Genomic DNA, 25,139 nt, shown 5'->3' on the forward strand with positions numbered 1-25,139 from the left:
ACTCTTATTAAGGGGCAGTTGATGATTTACTCAATGGTATTAAGGATCCCCCCCCACGCTAGTTTGTCAAAAGATCCCTGCTGTTATTTGCAGACGATACCCTGTGATCTCAAAAATGGCCATAGTCATAGAATTTTATTAAGCGCACTTATTACCCGAGGGTCTCAAAGCGCTGGCAAAAAGAGGGGATGGAAAGACGTCAACAGGAGAAGAAGAATGATCAGAAGAGCAATGTTTTTAGCCCTTTCCGAAACTGATTATGATCAATAAACATACGCAGTGGAAGCGCGGTCCACAAAATAGGGGCCAGATGTGAAAAGGATCTACCGCCATTCTTGGCTGTACACGTTGTTCGAGCTGTATGAATCTCTTCAGGGCTCAATGTCATAGGGAGAAATCCCTGTTGAGGAGGTAATAGTTTCTTAGGTCTCACTTATGCAGCGCGCATGCGCGGCATAGGAGACCTTTAGCCGTCGTGCAGCTCTTTTTCAAAGGACATACTCGTGCTTGTGGCTGCATACGCCTTGCGGGAGTGCGCAGCGGCGCGCCACAAGCACGAGTATGTGCTTTGAAAAAGAGCAGACTGCTCTCTCCAGCGCGCGCGCACCACTCGCGGGTGCACCCCTCCGCCTCTCTCTAAACTTTCAGCACAATGCGCGCGCTTGTTCTTTATTTATCACACGCTTCGCCCTTTCTCTTCTGCTTCTTCCCATCACAATCTGCTTTTTATATTTTCTCCTTCTTTCCTCGCCCACTCTTTCCATTTTACTTCAGCTTTTTTCGCCCCTCTGACTCACACCCGATCTCCCGCCTTCTTTTCCGCCTTATTATATCCTTTACGTGCTCTCACCTCAAACAACTCTACCCTTCACTTTGACACTCCCGACATTTCACCCCTCATTCACACTCAATTTCCCGTCTTTTCCCTTTCCTCTCATTTCTTTTTTTCCTCACACTCAGTCTTATATTTACCCATCTCCAGCCCTACTCTTCTTGCTCACGTTGCCCCTACAAACTTTTCTTCACACGCACTCGGTTTTCCTGCCCATGTCTTACTCGCTGCCCCCAGAGTCTCTTCTCGTCGCTGGCAGCCTCGCCTTCTTTCTTCACCCTTTCTTTTCTTCTTCTCTGTCTTTTACAGACTCCTGCTTCTCTTTTCATGTTTCACCTCCCATCTCCATCACAAGCTCCCTCCAAACTGTCTGCCCGTTTTTATTTTCTCTATCCCCATTCTCTCTCTCTTCTTCGCGGTTTCCCCATACTCCTCCTCTCTGTTTCACATTTCTCTTCCAGCACCCCCTCCCTCTCAGGTGCGCACCTTCCATTCTTCCCACCTTTCATTCTCTCTCTCAATCTTTCCTTTCCACCCTTTGTCCCTCTTCCACCTTCTCACCGTCAGGCGCTCCCTACTTATTCAATCCAGATGCAACGCCTCTAACACCTCCCTAGACAGAGGTTGCAGCTCCATAGCCAGGAGTAGGTGGTTAGGGGCCGTGCGTCTAGTGCGGCCACGCACTAGATGCATGTCACCCCCCCCCCCCTTTAAAAAAAAAAATAAACAAAACTTTTTGGTGTTTTTTGGGTCACACTTATTACCCTCCTGTGGAATCCCTTTTCTGTCCTCTGCCCGGAGCAGAATTGAGTTACTGGGCCCAGAAGGGACCAATCCAAGCCTTTTACTATGGATGCCCTTGGGCTTTACCCTACAAAGAATCCCAAACCTGAGCACCAGGTACACCCTGTTAGTATATTACTCTAAGGGTACGAAGTTAAAGAATCCAAGGCTTATTCTGGAACGTGGTGTGGGGTAGGAATTCAGAACTCAATACATAGGGTGACCAGATCTTGAGGGCAGAAATAAAAGAAGGACTCATGCCTTTAGTCTCACTTTTATATCTTGCCCTTCCCATTTTTTGTCATAGCCTTGTAAATGTGCGCCTATACGTGTGTGTGTTTGTGGGTATGTGTATGGGTATGTGTATGTGTATATATATATATATATATATATATATATATATATATATATATATACACACACACAAACACATACATTTACAAGGCTACATATACATAACATTAGCTATGGCAGACAGCTGACTGTGTTGCTTGGTAGGCAGACACAGATAAATTACTTCATTATTTCAGACTTTGTAGGTGCATGGGAAAGGAGAGCATGCCTTTGACTTATTCTTTGCTCAAAGACCTGACCTTTGTCCCAAAACCAGGACATTTATTTAAAATTACGAAAAGTGTCGGGACACCGAGATCGGAACGGTCCGGGGAAATCTGGGACATCTGGTCACCCTATCAATACAGCATTTCATAACAATCAATGCCCAGCCAGTGCTTTATGGTATGGAAAAAAAGTACTTTACTTTCAATGCAGTACTATACATACAAAATCAGAGGGCAGAAATAAGGTACATAGTTATCAAGGCAGCAATGACTGTTTGAGAGTGTTAACTAATATTAGGGTGTTCCCAATGGTACTGTACAACAAGCATTGGCATAGCCAATAGGTCTCGCCTTTGGGACCTTATAAGTGTTTAGTTATCTAGCACAATACCTTGTTGCAACAACATCAACCGTTGCATGGCTAAACACTTACAAGGTCCCAAAGGCGAGACCTATTGGCTATGCCAATGCTTGTGATTATCATGGAGTCAGGCTGGCAAAATCTTCATCTTGCTCTCCTCAGATCACAAAGACCCAATTGATTCCCCAAGAGGGAGCTGGTACAGTTTGGAAACACACTCTCACATTCTGTTTCTCCAGCTCTACAAGTGTATTACGCTAAAGGTTTAAATGTTGCCCTTTATGGTGCTGAAATATGGGCTCGCCGCAATTTAGAATGCCTGGCAAAAACTAAAAACAAATGTATTAAATCTTTATTAAATATGCCCCAAAACGCACCCACAATTTCGCTATGTCTTGATTTGGATCACGAGAACCATGTGGTCAATCTGAAACTGCTCTTCGATTGGCTGCACATTTGGTCACTAGACGACTGGACACGTGACTCAGAATCTTTTATAGAGCTTAGAGATATCGCCAATGCTTCTAGAATACCCGGGTTCATTTCGTAAGACCCTGCTTTTATTCCCTAGGCATGATGGAATTGTGGAGTTCCTCAGAGATTATCTCCAGGTGAAGTCTGAAAATCTTGGATAAAATACGTTTTTTTCAGGAAAAGGTGTCTTTCTGAGGCTCCTAGAGGTGGTCTGATTTAATATTTTTTTTAGATTTTAAGACATCCTTGACATTTGAACCTTTTTCGGATGATATTAGTCTTTTGCAAGCCAGGATTGTATATGTAAAATTTAGACTGGGGATTTTACTCCTGGTAAACAGCGGCAACAGGTGGATGATTGCGGAGGGTCTGGTCTAATCTAGGTCCAGTTGGTAATAGTGGCTCAAACCGATGTGCACTTGTTTTTTGGCAAAGCTTATCAGCTTCTTAGAAAAAGGTGGATTGCTCCAATCTGCCGAAACCTGGGTATTCGGCAACATCATGCTATATACTAAGAATCTGTAAATCCGATGCTAAAGGATTTGTAGCCTTTGGGATATTTCGGTTTTTACACTCCGCCTGGTGTACAGCGCAAAGCATAAGAAAAATGTGAGCATTTTTTTTCTCTGATGGCTATTTTGCTTATTTTATGTTGATGCTTTATATTTTATAATTCTATTAATATATGTTTACATTGTATTTCTAATGCATACATTATATTTTTGCAAGTTTTATTTTTTTTAACCTGAAATTAACATAGGATTGTTAATGTGCTGCTCAAATTAAAAAAAGAACAGAAAAGACATACTAGTTACATAGACAAGTTCTATGAGCAGTGTTTTATGGGTTATATGAGCAATAGGTTACACAGCCGATGGGTTATGTGAGTGAAATGCTACATAGTAGGTTAGATGAGTGATGTTTACACGCATAAGCATTGCAAGAGCTATATCTTACATAGACAATGGAATGGAAGTGATCTGTTACATACACAATGGGTCTATGAGTGATGTTTTACATACACATAGGGTTCTGTGAGAGGTATTGCACAGTGGGGTACATGAGTCGTGTTACACGGGCAGTGAGCCACAGATTTTCTCACACATGGCAGAAACACTGGGTTTGCATCACAAATGTGCCACATACTGGTGAATTTTTTTTTATTGGGATTTACTTTCGAGCACAAAACTTGTTTTGCCTTGGAAAGTAGCCCTAAAGTAATGCAAAGTGTTGATCTGAGCTACTTTGCATCAAGGGGGCATACCACGGGTGGTACATGGGCAATCCAATAAAACCACCCATGAATTTTCACACAAATCTATATCTACCTACAATGGTAGAACCAGATTAGTGTCAAAATAATAACGTTGGACAAAAGATTTATTTTCTCCAAATGTTTTCCAACTGCAAGTGTGTTTGACTGTATACGGTGCATAATTTGTAAAAGTAAGAATGCAGGTGCCCGAGGCTCTGCTCAGAAGCCTGCAGACAGTGAAAATAAACGCTGGCGTGCCGAATACAAAGGCCTCTTTAATCCACCGCCGTACAATCCATGGCCTCTTATCTAACTCTTGCTCGCCCTGCTTTCTCCTTTTGTGACTTTTTTTTTCTGTCTCTCTTGCTCACTCCTTCCATTTTGTGTGTTGTTTCCTCTCTGTAAACGACTGATGCAGATAAATAATTGCTGGTCCCCAAAAGTAAGCGCCGGTGGCAACCAGTGGCCCAAATTAACCGTTGACTGTACAGCACACAAACAAACTTTAGGAAAGTATTCCACTATGTTTAGGAATATCATTTTGAACTGGAAGGGTGCCCTTCCAGTACAAAACGTACTTGCACACCCTTCACTATGGTGCAAGTACATGTGCGTGGCGCAATGGGTACAAAAGTGCACCTGTGCAGGGGTATATCTTAGTAGATATGGCACTGTTTTGCTCTCTCCCTTTGACGCATCACACTGCAACTTTGCTTGCATCACTGCATAGCGTTTTTTTCTTTGTAAATTGACCCAGCAGATTCTGCCATTTTGCTCCTAAAAGCACATTTACAATTTTTAGTATGTCTGATCGTTTTCTTCAAACTCCGATATTTTAAGCTCATTTCCGCTTGATAGAAAACTGTCCTCCAAACATACATTTTCCCTGTCTTTACTCGAATGAATGAGATACTTTTCCATGAACCTGAGGTCTTCGATTTCTCCGCAGTATATCGTCCTGTTTGTTGGGAAGGTGCTTACGGGTCAGATGCAGGAGGTGAACGACGTCCGAGAATATGATAGTGACGAAAGTGAGGAAACTCGACCAGTGCCCAAGACCGTGGACTTTGGTCACAACAGCTTCTACACAGAACAGTATGTACCAGTGCTTAATTTATTAAAAAATGAAATATATATAGTGAGTGTGTGTATAGACAGTTTACAATGCTGGTTACACATCACATTCCATTACAATCCAAGTTACAACTTGCTGTAGGGGGCAGAAGGTGTTGGATTTTAAATGAAACACCTTCCCTACTGTTGCGCAGACTGGAGTTGGAATAGTAAATTATACAAAATCCAGCGCCCCCCCACAGCAAGTCGTTGTAGTGACTTGCGTTGTAATAGTATGCAATGTAACAACGCAGTCGTAAATGCATGCGTTGTAACGTGGCCTGTGTATGTAGTGGCCACAAAGGCTTGATTAGAAGTCTGCCGGAGTCACCGAACATCAAGGCTACCTAGCCTTGTTCCCAGCTCACTTCATCTGACCCTTGTAACTTTTTTTTGTCATCCCCATTTTCTCCCAACTTTCGTATCCTTTTCTGTGTTTCTCTCTTGCTCTGGGTCTGTGCTTGATGAAAAAAATGAAGGACTTAACGAAAAACCGAGTGCCGGTGCCCACCACCTGTATAAATTAACTCAAGGTAGCCGAGGTTCCTAACAGTTGTCTCCCCACAGACCTCCCACGCCCTCTTGTACAACGCTTATTGCGACATCACGCCCCTTGAACACATTAAAGACAAGTGAGGGGGAACCATGCACATTAGCAGCTCATGCCATTCTATAAAGTAGAAGACACACAATTGATGGACGGAATGCAGAACAAATCAAAACATTCACCCCCATTTTGTGACACCTCTGTTGCTTATGTAGAAAGGCATGTGATAAAATACTTTAGCCTACAACTTTCATGGAGCTCGGAAATGGACCATCAGGCAAAAAATTGGTGGATGTCCCACCCTGAAAATGAAAAAAGATAAATTAATGTTTCTAACGGTTGTGTCTTTTAGTGTGCTATCACGTGTAAAGGAGTCTAAGCCCTGGCTCCTTAAACTAGACACTGAGTACTTAAAGAGGGTCGGAATTATCCAAACCTGCATGATGCACAACAGTGGACCATGGGTCTTCATACAAAAGTTCATGTACAAGTTTTTGAGTAAAAGTAAACAACAGTATTCTTGTAAACAGAAAGTTAGCTTGTATTTTACAACATAGTTAGACATATAATTCAAAACAGAAAGGATAACAATTCGTTTCTTGGTGTTGCATTATAAAATGTTGAAATCCAAATGATAGTTTGAGAAGGTAATGAAAACAACAAGTCCCAATTTTTAAACAAGATCCCAATGTATTTCGGGTTTTAACAACCCTTCTTCAGGGGAAGGTGTCATCAAGGAAGGTTCTTAATGGAAATCCTCCACAGGAAACTACATCAAAAAGGTAATGAGTCAGTATTTACTGAAATTGTATATATATATGGTTTTAGGATTTGCACTCAATACGTGAGGTGAAACTGTGATGTAGCCCTTAGGGTGTTGAGTACTATGACAAGCTTATCCAGGTGTAAAGCGTGACCGTCCCAACAATTGACTGAAAGAAGGAAAAAAAATTACGCGTTTTGAACGCAGTAATTTTTTTTCCTTCTTTCAGCTTCACTACTTTCATGTTTGTTTTTCGATCGTGCACACCTGGCACTTACGAGTTTGGCACAATTGTTGGAACGGTCACGCTTTACACCTGGATAAGCTTGTCATAACCTTCCTTGATGACACCTATCCCGTGAAGAAGGGTTGTTAAAACCCGAAATGCATTGGGATCTCGTTTAAAAATTGGGACTTCTTGTTTTTTCATTACCTTCTCAAACTATGATTTGGATTTCAACATTTTATAATGCAACACCAAGAAACGAATGACTAACTATGTTGTAAAATACAAGCTAACTTTTTGTTTACAAGAATACTGTTTACTTTTACTCAAAAACTTGTACATGAACTTTTGTAGGATGTCCCATCCTCCCACTTTACGTGCCTTATTAGATTGGCGAGACATGTTCCTTATAGCGGTCATATCTCCAGCTCAGCTGTTCGGAAAAACCTGTGGCAGACTTGATACCAGCTAATATATGGTCAGGGACTACCCTCTTTAGGGTGGTCCCTCTTATCCCATTTCCTACAATCTCTCCTCTCATGGGTCACCTAGTCAAACCGGTCAGTTCTGGACAGGAAAAACTCGTAGAACCGCATTGTGCTGGGGGAACTTCCAGCTCATGTGGATGTTTGGTATGTTTTTCTAAAGATGTACCCCTACTTTGGGGGTCTCTCATTAGCTGAAAGCCCAAGAGATGGGGAGTTCCTCTGAATTTTGAGTCATGCTTTTTTCTTCTAAAATACTCCCATCAGGAGTGGCTTCGGGAAACAAATGTTGGGTGGCCAGTGTGGAAGAAGTGGTACATGGTATGGCTTGACTGGTTCATGGCCTGTAGTTGTAGAGTTCCGATGTTGGTTTGCACACTAGTGATGTTCCCCGTTACTGCACAGTGCATGTGGGTGCTTTGCATTTTTCTTTGCCTCTGGAGTAGGATTTAGTGTTACCCTACTGCCTTTAAAAGCAGGGAATGAGTTTTATTACATAGTTAAGCTGTGGCCATCCAAGGAGGACGCAAAATAGACCAAAGAATACTGTGTTGTGTCGATTAACCCGAACACAAGCCACGTGTGAAACCTCAATAATAGCTGCAAGAAATACACACAAATCAAGGGCATGCCTTCACTCTCGGGGCAAGTTAGAGTGGCCGAATTAAGACCTCAAATGCACAGACTGGGTGGAAGGCTGACTGACCTACAACACATGGGACCACCCCTCGCTTCAGGCACCTCACCACCAACCTGTCCTCTTACACTGCTAGGGTGTCATTACAAATTAAAAACCTGGAACATTCGAAATGGTTATTCCAGCTGTGGAGGAGTTCCATCTTCTCATTTGAGGGTTTGTCAAAATCTCGTAAAATCCCTACCTTGGAAATGTATTTTATTGGGAAACCGCTTTCACTAGGAAAGCTGAACCCACATCAGTTCGTGGTTCTGAATAGAGATTCTGGATCCCAGGTCAGTAAGAGTGCAATACACATCAAACGGGAACCCCAGCAGGGTATTTCCTATTATCATACCAGTTGGAATCATCCCATGGGCTATATATGTTTCAGAGTTAATAGGTTGCACAGTGCGTTAGTTACCAGTCATTAAACACTTTGCACGTCAATGCTCTATACAGGCCGCTTCTTAGCCCATACCTAGGGCATAGGAGTAAAGTAGGCACAAGGAGACCCTAGAGCACGGAGGTCCCAACCCTCCAGGAGGTCTCCTCACTCCAAGACCCCTGCATAACAGAATGGTGCCCCGATTCTCAGGAACGCCTCGCCACATTTTTCAGTGACCCTGGAGGCGGTTACTCATGCCTCAAAATCATTGTCAGTCGAGATTACCCTGCTTAAATATTTCATACGTGGAAGATTTTCTAACATTTTTCCTTCACTTTTTCAGGAGCGCATTCAAGAATGGGATTGTTAAGGACAAGCAGTTATAAGGCCGAGTGGAACTGAAGAGTTTGGGATGGGCTTGCAGCCGACTCCTTCCCTTCTGACAAGGCCCACATGAAGTCAAGGAAAAATAAAGGTGGAGGACAGGACAGGAGGAAGGACACCCGAAATCAAATAGTCCTCCCTTACCTCATGGCCCACTGGGTGACCACTCCCTTTTTCGATAGCGAGATGCTTAGAGGTCGACTTAATGTTTCTCAGTCCGCTTCTGTATATCCAGTCATGGTCATTCGTCTGCCAAAAGCCTCATGAGTCGTGCAATGCTTGATTCCTGTTGCATTAATGCTGCCGCGCCAGGCCATCACTTCGGAGCAGGGGACTCCTTCACCATTCTACATTATTTCTGCATGAACCATCAAAAGTCTGAGGAAATTGGAGGTGGTCGAATAGCGAGATGCGAGGAACCAGAGAAGGTCAGATGGAGAACCATGAAGCCCACATGGTGAGAGGGTGGAGACTCTATAGCACTCGAGAGACAGACGGAGATGCATATGGTCTACAAGGTCAGAGGGAGCAGACAGGACTCTCGAGGGAGTCTGCAAAGGACTGAGGCCACGGGAAGGCTCATGAGGACTTGAGACCAGACCCCACAGAACGCTGACAAAGACCCAAGAAGCTCCACGTTTACAGGGAAATACTGGAGGTCTGTAGAAACGAAGGGAGTAAGACAAACAAGGAAAGACTGGCAGAAAGCCAGTCCCACGTGGAACACAAGGTCATTTTATGGTTTTTGTGGCAGAGAAGGGTTATTTTCATAAAAATAATCTTAAATTTGTCTCTCCATCAGCCCTTCTATCGAAACCTACAGTAAGAATTAAAAAAGGTGACCATCTGGTGTTGGTAATGTTATGATTCTATAAATGAGATTTGTTGGAGGGGAGTTTAAGGGGTGGGGCTAGGGGAATCACGGGAGTTTAAGGGGTGGGGCTAGGGGAATCACAGCAGTTTCCAACAATGGAAAGAGTCTGGAAATGTTCTCCCCACAAACCATTCTAGGTCCTGGGCTTCAATACTGGAAAGCTTTGTAACTTACACAGCAGTTCTGGGATTGAAGGATATTCCAGTTTGTGCCAAATAATGATACGTTTGTGGTATTTCTTGCACTTGCTGTGTTCACTCACTGCAATAGTGGGTGGCACATAACAGGCCTCTGTAGAACAATGCCCATAAACATTTCAAAGAATCTTCCAATGAGTTAACCCCTCTAGAACTGCTGCCCACAACATCTCTCCTCTACACCACATGCTTAGTCTACTAGAGGAACCTGATGAAGCCAACTTGATGCACAGTGCCAGTAACAAACCTCAAGCAGCGTACCATCCACTACGCGTCACTGAACAGTACTGCCTTAAGGAAGATGAAGACAATTGTTTTAACGTCTCTTCCCTCCCCGTAGTAACACTGAAGCCATCCAAGTCTTCAAGGCCTTAAGACGACAAAGGAGGATTGGATAAAGTCCTTAGTAGATCTACAGCAGTAAAGCTCCATGCCAGAGGACCGCATGCCTGGCACAAGCACCCTGTGAGGTGCGATACACGCCACCCTTTTCAAGCACCTTTGTAAAGTGACTTATTCTGCGGGATACCAAGAGGCCCAACAGCACTAATTTACCCACTAAATAGTCTTAAGCCAAATGTGCGCCAATGAAGCATCGTTGCTTCATAGCTGCTTCTTCCCTTGCCTGAAGGCAGAGGATACAGCTCTCATTTTGCCAACACAGCGCCCCCCCCCACTGGATCTGCCCGACAGCTCGCTCCATAGGAGGTTGATCCTGATTTGTCGTCATTTCAGGACCCATGTTGCCTAGTGACCCAGTTTACCCTTATGTGTCCAGACCACCAAATGCCAGACTACGCAAGTCTACGCAAGTGGGATTCCAGCATTGCCAGAAAACACTAGGGCGACGTGTAGCCGGTACTTAAGTGTCACCTACGTTTATAGGAAGGACACGAGTCCTAGGCTGGTCTACAGATCAGGCATTCAGTACATGACCTGGAAATCTACACTCCCAGGATGAGCAAGAGGCATGGTCATCAGTCTCTCCTTCCAAGGATCTGCAAGAACTGAGACGGGAATGAAGTCATGGGTTTTAAAGATGGTGCTCTATAGGCCCCTATCAGCGACACCGCTGACATGAGCTTGTGGGGTGTTGTGGCAGCAACATCGCCTGGAGGGTCTGGTCTGTTTGAACAGGGCCAGACCTCGAAGGTGCCTTGTGAAATGCTGCCTGCCCAGGTGTTGAAGGAACTCAGAGGACAGAATAATGCGCTCAATGCAGTAGGAGACAAAACCCCTCATTCCACCCCTGGTCACCAGGTGTGGCATACAAACCCTACACAAAACCCACTTCCTAGCAGCCTTGGAGTAAGGTTCCCAGGTGCTGCTGGGGATGCAGTCTTGCTATGGCAGGCGCTGCTAGTGATCAAGGAACACCAGGGCAATGTACACGCAATGGAATGGCAAAGAGCACCAACTCCCTCCCCTTCCCCCACCCCACTAAAACCCCCTTCTCATAGCAGCATGCACTGAAAGAGACTTAACGCAGGAGCAATTTTTCTAAAATTAGGTCCCTACCAATCACAAGAAAATGCTAGATTTCCACTTTGGAAAGGTGGACCTAAATACTATTTGCAAACATTCAACCCACAGGAGAGCCCCTCCGAGGAAACCTTGATCACCCTTTCCCCATTCTCATAAATTAGCACAGACACAATAATTCAGTTCAACACTTTATTTTGCAATAATGTGAAGCTGTGAAATGAGACACGGTCTGGCCACCAAAGATTTCCTCCAAGAGGCGTCCTGTGGGAAGAGAGTCACCTACAAGAAAACAAGAAGAACATGAGTGAGGACAGCCACGGCCACCAGAGATGAAGCATCCAAAACAAACTATGACTAACAGACTCTTGACAAATTGACTCCCTCTGCAGTAAAGCAAGCCAGATCACTTGTCTCGCGAGCTCGTTTTACATGTATACATACACCCCCTTGTTAAATTTCACTCCTTGAACCTGGAGTTGCTGGGCCACCCTTTGCAAGCAGACTACAGCAATAGAGAGCTGCATCTTTTTTATGAAGTCTACAACCATACATGCAGACACCATTCAAGATCCACGGGAGTCTCCCGCTCTGGAACACATTTCCATGTATGTGATCATAAGTTACCTTTTCATCCTCTGAAGAGTTGGTGTAGGAAGCAGTCTGTGCACCCTTTGATCTTCACATAAAAAGCTTCCTAATTTACCTGCAGCCTCAATTAGAACTTGGTGCATAGCAAATGAGACTTGTGCCAACAGTTAAATACCCCCATCCCTCCTGGGTAACTTCACACAAGGCGAGCCTTCCCTCACCACTTTGGACAGTGGCATAGTCTGGACCATTAAAGACTTACCTTCCAAACCACACCCTACTGCAAGACAGCAGGCTCTGCCAGTCAGACCAGGCGCAGCTCATCTGTTATGTTTCAGGTGTATTCTCATGGTACAGTAAACTACTTTATACATTTTGTATTCTCAAAGTCCCCTCCACCTACAGTCATCACAGCAATAGCACCTTACCAGTGGCAATCCACCACCAGCTCGGACAAGGCAGTGATCCAAACTACCATAGCAAATTTAATCAATCACATGCATAACATTTTTGTATAGTTCGTGTTACATACACACATTATGAAGCCACGACTTACCTTTCATAATGCAAGCAAAGTCAGATGCAATAACAGGCTTCGCAGAGTGGACAACTGAGCAACACCAGGTCAGCTACAGAAGGCTGCGGAAAACAGCAACACATTAGGATCTGAAACCACCATGTGCTCGGTTCAGAGTGCAATGGTAATTGTAGTCTATTTTCTGCCAAGTCAAGAGGGTGATCAATATAAGACTCTGGGGTGCTCTCAGGTGGCAGAACTCTAGGTGAGATATCAGAGCAAACACCTCAGTGGACAGCACTACAGCCAGTTCACCCCTGGGGAATCCTAAGGAAGACTGGTGGTACAACATGTGGACAGATGGGTCACAGCTGTAGCACCAAAATAAAGTTAAATATTTACTTTATTAGTAAAGGCGTTATAAATTAAGGTAAGAAAGCAGAATCTGATAACGGTGGAATATAAATGACAAGAGAAGACAGGATAAAGGCTTGTCAGTTACCATGCAAACAAACACCACAATTTAAAAGATTTCTGGGTGGGTGTTACTAGCACTCAGCACCCAGAGCGTGGTATCCAAAATCTGATGCAAACAGACCTCAGCAGCGCCATCCCCTTGTGTACACTAGCTGGAGAGAAGAAGCACCAGGCACCATTAGTAGCAATGAACATGTGCTAGATCCATCCATCATATTAAGATGGGACTAAGATTACCAGATACTACTGGCCCGAGGAGGCGCTCGCAAAGGCACATTTGTAAGCCCTATCCAGTCCTTACTGCAGCCCCCAATATTCTTTAATGAAAAAGGTATTTTCTGGCAATGCATTCTCAAAACTATTAATCAACTGGGAATGAATATGGGAACATTCTCCCCATTGTCAATGTATATTATATTTCAGATATTGTGCACTCTTTTCAACACAATATTGCTTAGTGAATTCAGTTTATTTCTGTTAATTGAGGTACATCGTATAAACCCATGACTTACCTTTAATACTGCAGCTTGAATTTGATAGGTTCCGAATGAAGGATACTAATATGTATAGGAAAGGATACTAATATGTATAGGAATGTAAATATAACAGTTCCAAGTAGACATGTGGGCAGCTTCACCACCATCTGTGCTTCAGGAATTTGTCCTGGATTGATACATGGCTGCTTCTAAAGCGGCGGGAAATCTGTAATAGATAACAAGGACAAATTAGCCAAATAGCTCAAGTGGAGAATCAATTATCTTCAGGCGGTACAGGGACTGAAATATTTGGACATACTGTACCAGCAATAACATTTGCAAGTCTGAAAGGTAGCGGCTCTTGTCTGCCACAAGGGGTTCTCCTCCAGAGATTGGAGTACATTTCACTGCGAGATGCCGAATAGAGGCGTTCTGTACGGCCCTTGGGTGCCAAAATTCAGGCTATCTCGAGAGAGGCGACAGACCAGCGCCAATTTCCGCCACCTCTCTATAGAAGTCAGCACTGCAGCCGGTTCCCCACATGGACACCCCCCCAAAATTCCATTGGTGCCCACATGGGGAGCCGGCTGCAGTGCTGAGGTCAGGCTTAAATAAAAGCCACTTTTTTTTAAATTTAGTCATCACATAATAGAAATAGAAGTAAGAAAAAAGAAGGTAGAGAAAGTAGGAATACAAAGGACCGAGAAAAAAAACGGGATACTTGCTGTACAATATGAAAATTCTGTTGGTACCCAGTGGGCATCACGGATACCCATCTCAGTGGTACTCAACCACCAAATAGTTTGCATCTAATGACTTATGCAGACTAGGCCTCCACTAAAAATCCCTCATGGGAGACTCAAATAGGATTTGCATAGCAAAGCCAACCACCCACAGGGTATCCAGGTGCCAGGCTTCATGCTACTTCGGTGGCTTCAGTTGAATAGCCAGGCCTTGACTCTTCTGAGCTCCTGATGAGGGTGAAAGCCAGAAATGTTGGGGGGGGGGGGGGGTGTTCTAGAACTTTGTGGCGAGGTGGGACAAGAGTGTCCTCCACTTTTGCTTTGGCAGATGAGGGGTGTGAGCAGACGAGGCAGATTGCAGGAGTCTAGAGGGTTGTTGAAAGCTCATGCATTGGTTGATGTATTTTGGTCCTTTGTTGTGCAGGAATTTGTAGGTGCAAGTCAGAATCTTGATGTAACATGAATGGGGAGCCGTGGAGTTTCTTCAGATGAAGAGTGATTGGAGTCCATCTGTGTAGGTAAAGGGAGTCTGGCCAATGAGTACTGAATGGTCTTCGGATGTGGGGTAATTCCTGTGTAAAGTGAGTTTCCATAGTCAAAGCAGCTGGTGACGTGGGCTTGAGTCACCGCCTGGTGGAGTGTAGGAGTAATTTGAAGATTTCAGAGCATGCGCAGCGTAAGGAAGCAGGCGGAGGACACAGATTTAGATTCTCCATGGTGCGTTTGCCATCCAAGATGATGCTGAGGTTTGAGGCATGGTCCCTTGGCGTGGAGAAATTCCAAATTCTGCAGGCCACCAGGACTCTTTCTACATGCAGGCGTTCCCACAAATAGTACTTCAGTCTTCACTGTGGAGCTTGAGGCAGGTTAAGCATCCAGTTGGAAGTTAGCAGCTTAAATGCTGGACCACGCACCCTTAATTGGCACACGCAAGTATTGCAGTCACCATGTCGCAACAAGACTACAAGCATTTAAAAAAAAAAAAAAAAAAAAAACTGCAAATATAAGCAGTTCACATGAGCTGTCCAAGTTCAATTTATGGTCATTTGCAGGGTACCCAGGCAAATGCCATTTTGAGCTAATGTGGACATAGCCACTACATGATCAGAGGTAATATCCATGGCTTGGTTAGCATCGCCATATGAGATTTTAGCCTCATCTTCAGGATAAAATGACAACCCAAATAAGAGCTCTCCCTTCAAATGTTACAACCCCAGGCTTGTCAACTGGCTTCTGACTGGCAGGGCAGTATGTCACAGGGATGGTTGTAGTAGGAGAGCCCCAACGTTCAAACATGTCTCCACAAGCAGCTGCTTCCCAACACCGGGCCAGACTTGAATGTACTAGGAAGACTTTTTTTTTTTTTTTTTAACATTGCCCTCAAACATCCAAGTCAGCCTTTCAGTGCTTCCATCTCACTTATAGAAGCCTTGAAAAGGGGGTGTATATAAAGTCTACTCATTATCACTCCTAAGATAGCAGGTCCCTGCCATCTAGCATACAAAACCCTACTGGAAAGGCACAGCACTGCTGCATGGATATTCCAGTTACAGGTTCGATTAGGAACAAGCTGGAACATAATTCCTGAACCTTCCCCAAAATACCCCCCACCCAATTTTACAAGTGTGTCATCCGGGCACCACAAGCTTAGGTCAGGTGAAGTAAGTGAAATGCTCTAGATCAGCAGTATCACAGGTTGTTGAATGCCCTTCAATAGTTCTCCCAGGGGAAGAGGCTACCAGGGAGCTGCAGTGTACAGTCTGGAATAAAGATTTAAGGATGCTGGGTATGGACATCAAAGCCCTACAAGAGATATGCAGGATGCTAAAGTCCGGCAACTCCTTGCACTCCAATTGGATTGACAAACCTCCAACACAACTACCATCTTAAGCCACATTTGTATCCAGGCACTCACTAGGCAAGACTGGTACAAGGTTTGCTTTTGTACTATCACAACCTGCATTCCTAATTAACCCCACTCAGAGCAAAAAGTACATGGATGTAGCTTTAGGGGTGGGAGGTTGAGGTGTTTCACCCCCTAATAAAAAGTATGTTTTGGTAGATAGTTGGGTACAGGTACTTTGTCACATATGGTGAAGCGTCTTGCTATCACCAGGAATTTTTATAAAACACAGAAAACGTGAACTGTCCTTTTCTCGTTTTCTAAAAGTCTACAACAATGTTGGTAAGCTTACAAAGCATTGTTTCCCCCTCACTTAACCCTACCCATCTGCATGCCTCTCCCTTACCACTACCCCTCTGACGCACCCAGTCCTATTGGAATGTATTTTAACTTTATACATCAGCATGATTGTTGAAAAAGATGAAGTCCCCACTTAATCATATTGACCAAGCTACAACCCTGAGAATGTGTGGATTAGAACCGGTACATCGTGCGCCGGTCCAGAATTCTCATTCATAATCTCAGCTTCCTTTTTATAGGAAAGCTGAAACATTATGGGCTTAGTTTTACAAGTGGAGAAAATATAATGCTGCCATTCCTGGAGATCAGTGGTCATGGGATAGGCCCGAGCACCTGTCCTTTGCAGTGTGCAAAGTGTCTTTTCCCTGGTTAGGTCAGCTTCAGCCAGTCATGAAGGTCAACGCTGCACCCAAGGGCAAGGCTGAAGAAACATTAACAAGGTGGTGATGGCTGAACATGCAGCCTTCGGGACCATCAATGGCACTAGTGAAGCTTAAGAATTCTAAGTTTAAAATCGAAATTGATGAATATAGGGTGCCAAAGATAAAGGGCCAACTCCCCAAAAAATGTTAACTCCTTACCACTAGGTTTATGTACGTGAACTTCAGATCCAAGTGACGAAGACCACCATTTCCTTCTGGTGGCAAGTAGATGAAAGGATCCTGTGTAAAGTCTGGCCATTAACCCACAAGACTAGTAAAGGACTACACTGGTAATCACCATTTTCACTTTTTTGCAATTATCAGATCCAGTTACAACTATTGAAGCAAACTGTATACACATGAAGGTAGCAGGTTGGGGAGTGCGGTAGGTTGGGGTAGTTTAGTCAGGTCAAGACTACTGGGGAGAGGAGTCAAGACTACTGGGGAGAGGAGTTGGCCTAACGGCTAGGGCACTCGACCTCGGACCTGGGTTCGAGTCTCGGTAATGACGCTGAACATCCTGCGATTCTGGGCAGATCACTTAATCCCCCCGTGGCTAACAAAAAATGAATGGGTGTCCTCATGTAACGCAACTGGTGCTATGTAAAGCGCTCTGATACCAGATTGGATTCGGGTCAAGTTCACGCTATATAAAAAACTCTGCCAAAAAAAAGTCCTTAATGGACAAAACCAACCATCAGCTAACCAGTATATCAAAGTCAAGATGAGAACCTGTTCAAACCAAGCCAAGTTACATATCTAAGAGGTGGATTTTTGAGGAAAATGGTCAGTCAGTATAAAACTCAACTTTAAAGTAGAAGCCCAAGTATTATACAACATTCAGGTTCTGCTAAAATAACTTGGCCACAACGTGATGTGCAGCATGCGAAAGATGTGCAGCATGCGAAAGATGGCCAGACTCAAAGCACGGTTTGCTAGCTAAAACCAAGAGGCCAACTTCAGGTGCATTAATGCAGGTGTAACCCTACGATCACACAAATCTTTAACTGTGCAGTTTGGGAAGAAGCCGGCCTTGCTGGAGGACATTGGGCCTAGATCTGCACGATAAGCCAACAAGAGATTTAAGCCAAGCCACCAGTGCCCGAGGCTAGAGCAGTGTTCCAGATGACACTAGGCAGTATTACCCTACTCGTCCAAATACCAGCCAGCTGTCACTCCATCAATATACAAGAGTAGAAGATGAAAGGGAAGTGAATAGGCAATAAAAAAAAAAAAAAACCTTTAAAGCCTACCGAATGTCTCAACCTCCCCTTTAAAAGTACTAGCTTTAAACGAAGCAGCCTCACCTGCTGCAAAGAGATTTCCAATAGTTAGGCCCATTTATGGAGTCACGTGCCATATTATAAAGACAATAGGGAACAAGGCACAGGAAAGAAAAAAAAAAAAAAAAAGTCCACCTTGCTCCAAAAGAAGCCTTTCCATTGGTTTTCTGCCATTAGAAATCTGCTAGACGAGGCTAGTGAGCTGGAACGATTATACAAGCGTGTTGTAGATTTATTCACAAAGAAAAAGCACAGGCTCAACTTCAGCCTTAAAACCAGCTGAAAGTCCGATACAGGATTATAGTAAGTCGCCAAAAACTAGACGAGAAGTGCAAACATGTGGCAACTGATACAGGACCTAGTCAAGAACCAACAAAAAACAAAAAAAAAAAAGTACTGCCCACAAAGTGCATTATGGGCAGTAGCATTCCTTCCCTAAAACACCTTACAGATTCAAGTCAATACCTGCATCTGCTCACCCCGTGGCACCGTCCATCACCAAGATGAATAAAGCAAGCCATAAAATGTAGATTTATAGCCGCACAGAAGCCTAGAATGAAGATAAAGTAGATGCCGTACTATGACTGGGGTTGAGTGCTTGCAATGTAAAACACGCCGTCCATCATCCCCTTTAGTTTTCGTTGTACTATGCACTGCAGCACATCCTAGGGGTACAGTGGGCAGTGTTGAGTTGGGGGAGCGAGCTTGCTCACACGAGTGGAAGTTGGGTTGGCATCAGATCCTCGAATTAAGGCAGGAGCATGGCGAAAGATAAATTGAAAAGTTCATTGTATGTGGAAACGCTCACCATTAAGCCATGAGGTAGAATGAAATCCCATCCCCCCACCACCCCCCCCAATCACTTCGTTCAAGACTCTGATTTTCGAGTCTCAAGGATCATAGAGCTGAAAGTGGTCTGTTTTTTTTGGCCTAAACAGTTTTATAGTTTGCGGTATACACGGAATTTTATAATGGCAGTGAGATTAGCTCTTAAGCACCCTTTAATGTACAGAGTTGGCCAGGTTCATGGGGGGGGGGTGAGTAAGAACACTTCTGTGGAAATTTGTAGCTTATCGTACCTCGCACTACTGCGAGTAAAGTGCACTAGTAAGGAGACAGTTTTTTCAGTCAAGATTTTTTGCACTTTTCAGGCCATTGACACCCCTCACCTCCCTGGGTGCACAGTTGCTGTAGTAGATTCACTCTGCATGAGTCCTACCTATCAGTGTTCAGGGAGTCTGGTTACAAAGAGCCACATTGTAGTCTCACAGAAGACGCCTTCTTACGCTTCGAGCATATGGATCAGTACCAGTGTGGCCGGATTACTCGGGGCTACACTGTTTTAATGCGGTCACCTTGTTCTCGCCTGCAAAAGCTCTGCAGGGACATCCTCAAGTAGAGCAACTCAACAAGGCCGGCGAAACACCGAGACCCCCAGGCCTGGCGACAGTCTCCAGGTGAATCATTTCATTTGGAGAAATGAAAGTCGAGAGACCAATTTTGTGGTTAATCCACAAAAACCACAGGAAAACCAGCAGAATCCAATCACTAAGGGAAAGAGGCTCACCGATTAATGACTAACTGCAGAGGAGAGGTCACACGTGGAGCAATTTCCGCTAGAGAACAAGCCAAGTCCTCCATGACCAGGACTTCCAAAGGACCGGCAGCCACAGAAACTGAGAGGCTTGGGAACTGCCAATGGAAAGTTTCAGCTTGCGACACCACCGCTGCAACAACCTAAAATAGAGAAGAACAAAAAGTTAAAGAATCTTCCAAGCAGACAACTCAATTTGGGGGAAAAAAAGTGCACAAAGAAATTTCACTTCTGAAAAAGGTCTGAAAACATGCAACTGTTCGACTAGATATGATGAGGTTTTGAAAAGTTACAGGAGACTAAGAACCAGCTACAAGCCTGTAAAGAAACAAAAATAGACAATACAATGCAGTTAGTACAACTTTAAAGGAAAAATATGTCATTTCTACACAGCAGCCCCCCCTCATAATCCGAGAGAAACGTGTCCCCTACACAAACCATCTACCAACAAGTCCCTTGTTCTGGAATAATGTTGGAACAGAACCCCAAAACGAGAAATATTTGTCTTACCAACAGGCCCTAAAACGTAACTGAAGGGCGGGTGCCTAGCCAGGAGAGACAGCGAGCACCAACAGCTGCCGTAAACTGTTCTGGGGCACCTTCCAAATTCATGAGCGTTCCTCACCCTTGAAGCGCCCCTCCCACAACCAGAAATAGAGTCCTCTAACTAAACTCTGTGCTCTAAGCAACCCCCATCATTTGATAAATAACCTTGTAGAAAACACCTTCATTTGAGCTTTATCCGAATAAATTAATATCGGTGCCTTACGGAGCCAGACTCTTGGGTTTCACGAATCACCGGGGGGGAGGGGGGGGGGGGGGGGAGATAAAATGCTCTTCCACCTTTAACACAGGTTCAAACAAGTACTGCAAACTCAAAACTTTCTTTTTTTAATTGTCGTTATTTGCATTTATATCAAGAGACTAAACAAATCAATCTTTCAGTTTCAATCATCTGCATTTCAGACTACCCCCGATATTCACTCTTCTCCATGAAAGACTAAGCACAGCTGCACTGTAACAATAAATTCGAATTTAACGTACTAAAGTGTATAGAACTCCAGCTTTCCCGGACCGGTGCTTCCTTTCCAGGGAATGTGTGCCATTCCAGTTTCTTAAATTGAACTACACCTCCCAGAATACAGTCTTGCATCAAGAAGAAAGATCCCTTGACGAGTCACCCAACTGTAATTACACTAAATTAAAAATATAGGAGGGAGCAGAGAAGCATTTAGCGATGGAGTAAACAGACACTTAAATGAAGCACCACAACACAACTTGAAAATAAACATTTAATCTCAAAACGGCCAGGGCTGAAACGCATAAAAACTAAACATCAGATTAAAGATTATGTTTAGAACAAAATAACGTTAACTTGAAAAACTAAATCGAGATGAAAATAACAAAGTAACCAATTCTAGAATTTAAAAAATGAAGATAATTTCTCAAAGGCAAACATTGCGTAGTCAAAAAACATCTTCAAGACATTGAAAACTACACAAGCGACTGTAAGATAAATAAAGAAAATTGACTATGAACGTATAAAACAAACATACCACCAACGAATCTCCAAACACCGCTCTGTTTTCAGCCTTCATCCGCGTCCTCCTTCGAAAGGAAACGAACATCAAATCTCTAAACGACAAAACAAGAATATTACCAACAAAAAAACCACCCGCCGAGAACGTTCGGCAATAACAGAACCACACCGTTTAAAGCCAAACAGAAAAGCATAACTCCCTCCACACAAACCCAATTTACCAAAACAAACAGAGAGCAGCGGAGTTTAATTCCATAGTTCAGGTGAGACACGTGACCGTCTCGTGGCCAATCCGAGGCTTCCCTGAGATCTTGGCGGGAGCGAGAAGGAGGCAGGCGAGAGCTCGATGGAATGGAGCCGGGTGAACCATCCACGTGTCATTGATTGGCTCCTGAGTGAGAGCGGGGTCTGTGATTGGCCACGTGGTATTCGGGTGATGGCGCCAGCGGAGTCTCATCTCCCGGTGACTTCTGGGTACCTGAGGGTGGGTAGGAAACAGCACCGAAAGTGGAATTCTCGCTACCTGGAGTAGGAGGGCCTTGAATACCTCGGATGGTTCATTTAAAAAAATGGTCGTGTCTCGTGCACAGTTAATTGACTGGGACTGTAGGGGAAGTAGCCCTGGGGTGGGGCGGGGTGACAATAAAGGACAGTGGAGGAATGGGTTATGGTTGTCACCTGCCTTTATTTCATCAGCCTATTCTCACTCGTCGTGCCTTGGACATTTTTCTTTGATGATCTGACGCTTTCTGGGAGCTGTAGTCTTGGTTCAACCACATTACGCAGCACTGATCAAGGGTGAACCAGGGTCGGATTGGTAATGCGGGCACTCCGGAAATGGCAGAAGTGCCGGTAGCCACGTTCCAGCTGTGGGCTGCTTTTTTGGCCAGCCTGGGGGCTGTCTATGCTGTTAGGATGCTGCCAGCGGCCCAGTGGGTGCCTGAGTGGCCTTTCTAGAGGCAGATGGGTGGAGGTGTCACTCCCTTTCTCTCGCTAAGCCGGACCATTAATGTATGCTGTTTGAGAGAGGGCAGGGGGCCTGAGCAGAAGTGGTCTCACTTGCATTCATGTGTGACTCAGCAGTGTGAACTAATCTGTGCATTTTTTTTTATCTAAGTGAAGTTAATAAAACATGCCCCCACCCCCTTTCTTTTCATAAAACTTTGCTATAGCAGTGTTTTGTTGAAAGGCAATACGCAAATGTGGGCCACTTTTTAGGTCTCGCTGAGTCAGCGCGCATGCGCTACTCGGAGAGACTTTAGTAGGTGAGTTTTCAAAGTGCTGCTGGCTGGCGACAAGCTTGCGTTCACGCGAGCGTGCATGTGCGAACCGCCAGCCTTCAGCGCCATCTGTCTTTCCTCTTCCTTCGGGCTTACAAGCGTTCGGGATTCTCCCAGTGGGTGCATCTCCGTCAAATCCCCAAATCTACAACATTGATTATTCTTAGAATGGCACGGGTTCACCAGACCCTTCCTCACAATCTTAATATTTACACTAAAACAACTCTGCGTCACTTTTTGATTAAACATGCCAATGCTTTTGGAAAAGCGCGGACTATCAGGAGGCGCGCCATTAGGACACGGCCCCCCCGGGTACCTGGCCACGTCCTCTCGTGGTCCTCACTGAAGATTGTAGCGTCTCTACCGCAGGAATTACTTCCGGGGCAACGCAACGCCGTGACGTCACTTCAGGCTGGGGCGTGCGACGAGGGGGATGGAGAGGGCAGGGGCCTATTTAGGGCAACTTGCCCAGGTCCTCGCCCTCTCTTCCTTACGGCGCTGGCCCCTGTATGCAGGGCAATCCATGAATCGGAGTGGGGGAATCGCGCCGGCAGAAGAGACTAGGGGTCAGCCAGAGGACCCAGGAGCAACACAGGCTGGAGGGCGCGACGCCCTATATCGGAGGTGCGCAGTGAAGGCTCCATGCGGTGGCTGGCTGACCCGGGTTTGGTCGTCGTGGTTACCCGACAAATTATATGGTATTGTTTTGCGCGAGGGGGCGGAGTGACCGGCGGTTTTGCGGGTCGGGAATCTTAAGCTGGCATGGGTACGAATGCGAGAATTGTTCTCTGTCCCGGCGGTAAGGGTTTTGGATAACCGCTACTAGATCAATATTGGCGCTACCCCGCTTGGACAAGGGCGGAAAGTAGTGGGGGTCTGCGTGACAGCGTTGGGGGCACCAGGGCTGCACTCGGCAAAGTGTCTCCAGTGGGAGAGAAGCCTAGCGGGGTAGGTTCCCGGGGGGCGGCATCTCCGGCGGGAGTGGCCTGCGTATCTCACAGGGCAGGACTCGGGCAGTTCCCTTATTCGGCATTTATTTCAGTCACATTTCGGACACTTCCTGGGAGAGTTCCTGGGTCTTCCGTTTGGGGCCTTCTACCTGAGGCTGGCAACGCAGGTTTTTTACTCAATTTTTTGTGCCCACTGCGAGGGGGGGCACCGGCGTTCCACTGCGCGCGGTGATATGGCGGTTAGAGGCGGACGCCAGGGAATGGTGATAAGGTCATTTGTTGCCAGGGTCAGTTGTTGCCTGGTGGCTGGGATTGGGAGCTGAGAGGCACACAGGCCCTGTGATCCCGATATGCTAGTTAAAGGCCAATTCGGTCTTCCGGGATAATGAGGAGCCTGGGTTCGGGCCTCGGGGCGATCGGTCAGCATTGTCGTGTCAAAAAGGTAGTACTGGCCCGGGGGTCCCTTTATATTGGTAGTGGGGACATTGGTTGCTGAGCACATCGTACCTTTGGAAGGACTTTGGGGCATGACCTGATTGTCGCGGGCAGAGTCTTGCATGGGATTGTGTGAATTTTCCGTTCTCGGCGTTGGGTGAGCGCGTCGATTGAAGACACGTGCATACTGTCATGGGCGCATGCATTTGGTCATGCACATGCGGGTGCTATCCTGGTGGTCGCTGTTATGATTGAATGGGTTGAATCTGCGTCGATGTCTTGCCGCGGTTTTGCGATTGCCGTGGGGGCATTGTTGGCCTGCTTGATTATCCTCACGCTGGTTGGTTCTTTGGGCGGCCAGCCCGGGGGTCGCTGTTACGATTACATGGGATGAATTTGGCTTCGTGTCTTGTCGCAGGTTTGTTCATTTCTGTGGGGGCATGGTTGGCCTGCTTGGGATCCTCACGCTGGTTGTTTCCTCGGGCGGCCAGTGAAGGTTTGCATCCTGTTCGGTGTCCCGAGAGAGGCCTGTTTTGCACCCAGGGGCATTGTGGGGTGGGAGCCTCAGGGGAGCACCGGAGTTAACAGTCTCAGGAAAGGGCATCCGAGAATTATGGAGGCCGTTCCGTACCATTGGGTGCGTCAGTAGGCGCCTTTAAACTTCAAGGCACGTGGCTCCTGGGTTTGTAGGGGAAGAGAGGAGGTTGGGCTCAGCTTTGGAGATTCAGGGCTGGTCGGGTTAGGTCTACGCTTGGGAACCTTATCCGCCTCTTGACTTGCCTAGAGCCCTGAAAGCCCAGAGTAGTTGCCTTCTCCCTCTGAACTACCAGATAACCTTACGGTGCATTGTTGGAATAATTATGGGCCGTGTTGCTTACTATGCCGCCATTCACACTCTGCTGGTAGCTGATAATGGTGATAACAGTCATGAGCATTTGGTTTGGTTATAACCTGAGCCTACTAGGTAGGGATTTGTAGCGGTGGGTTGATGCTCAGGGGGGCGAACATGCCAGTCTATTATCTGGGGTGTACTTGGGTAGAATTAGTGCTTATTGCGTGCTGGACTATTTCCCGCAACTGGGGGATAGAGGTAGTTGGTCACTCTAATCAAAATTGGGGCCACGACATGCGCAGCAAGCCAGTGATTTCACCTGGCAAGATTGAGGTGGTATGTCTACCAAAGCGGTGTGGATACTGGGTCGCAGGCCTGTGCGTTGGGTCCGTATTG

The 25,139-nt window shown here is 45.5% G+C and overlaps 1 protein-coding gene and 1 long non-coding RNA gene across 7 annotated transcripts in view; one reads left to right on the plus strand and one right to left on the minus strand.

Annotated features, from left to right (window-relative positions):
• CERS1 (ceramide synthase 1) overlaps positions 1-9,694 on the plus strand; it is a 51,776-nt gene extending 42,082 nt beyond the window's left edge. Inside the window, exons 6-7 of the mRNA XM_085640051.1 lie at positions 5,215-5,360; positions 8,807-9,694. Coding sequence (XP_085496177.1) covers positions 5,215-5,360; positions 8,807-8,849 — 189 coding nt within the window. The 3' untranslated portion in view covers positions 8,850-9,694. The remainder of the gene's footprint in view (positions 1-5,214; positions 5,361-8,806) is intronic.
• Positions 9,695-11,578: 1,884 nt separating this feature from the next.
• Positions 11,579-21,604, minus strand: LOC146772293 (uncharacterized). Of its 6 annotated transcripts, none has more exons than XR_014972102.1 (7): positions 21,468-21,604; positions 21,263-21,341; positions 20,751-20,891; positions 19,680-19,849; positions 13,498-13,687; positions 12,548-12,630; positions 11,579-11,682 (listed from the first exon to the last, which is right to left on the minus strand). It is a non-coding gene; the product is annotated as an uncharacterized LOC146772293 (long non-coding RNA). The 6 variants fall into 6 exon arrangements; XR_014972100.1 differs by having other exon boundaries at positions 20,751-20,902; positions 21,468-21,603; XR_014972098.1 differs by lacking the exon at positions 20,751-20,891 and having other exon boundaries at positions 21,468-21,603.
• Positions 21,605-25,139: the final 3,535 nt, after the last annotated feature.

Source organism: Triturus cristatus, chromosome 12 (assembly GCF_964204655.1).
Source record: "Triturus cristatus chromosome 12, aTriCri1.1, whole genome shotgun sequence".
Lineage (NCBI taxonomy): Eukaryota > Metazoa > Chordata > Amphibia > Caudata > Salamandridae > Triturus > Triturus cristatus.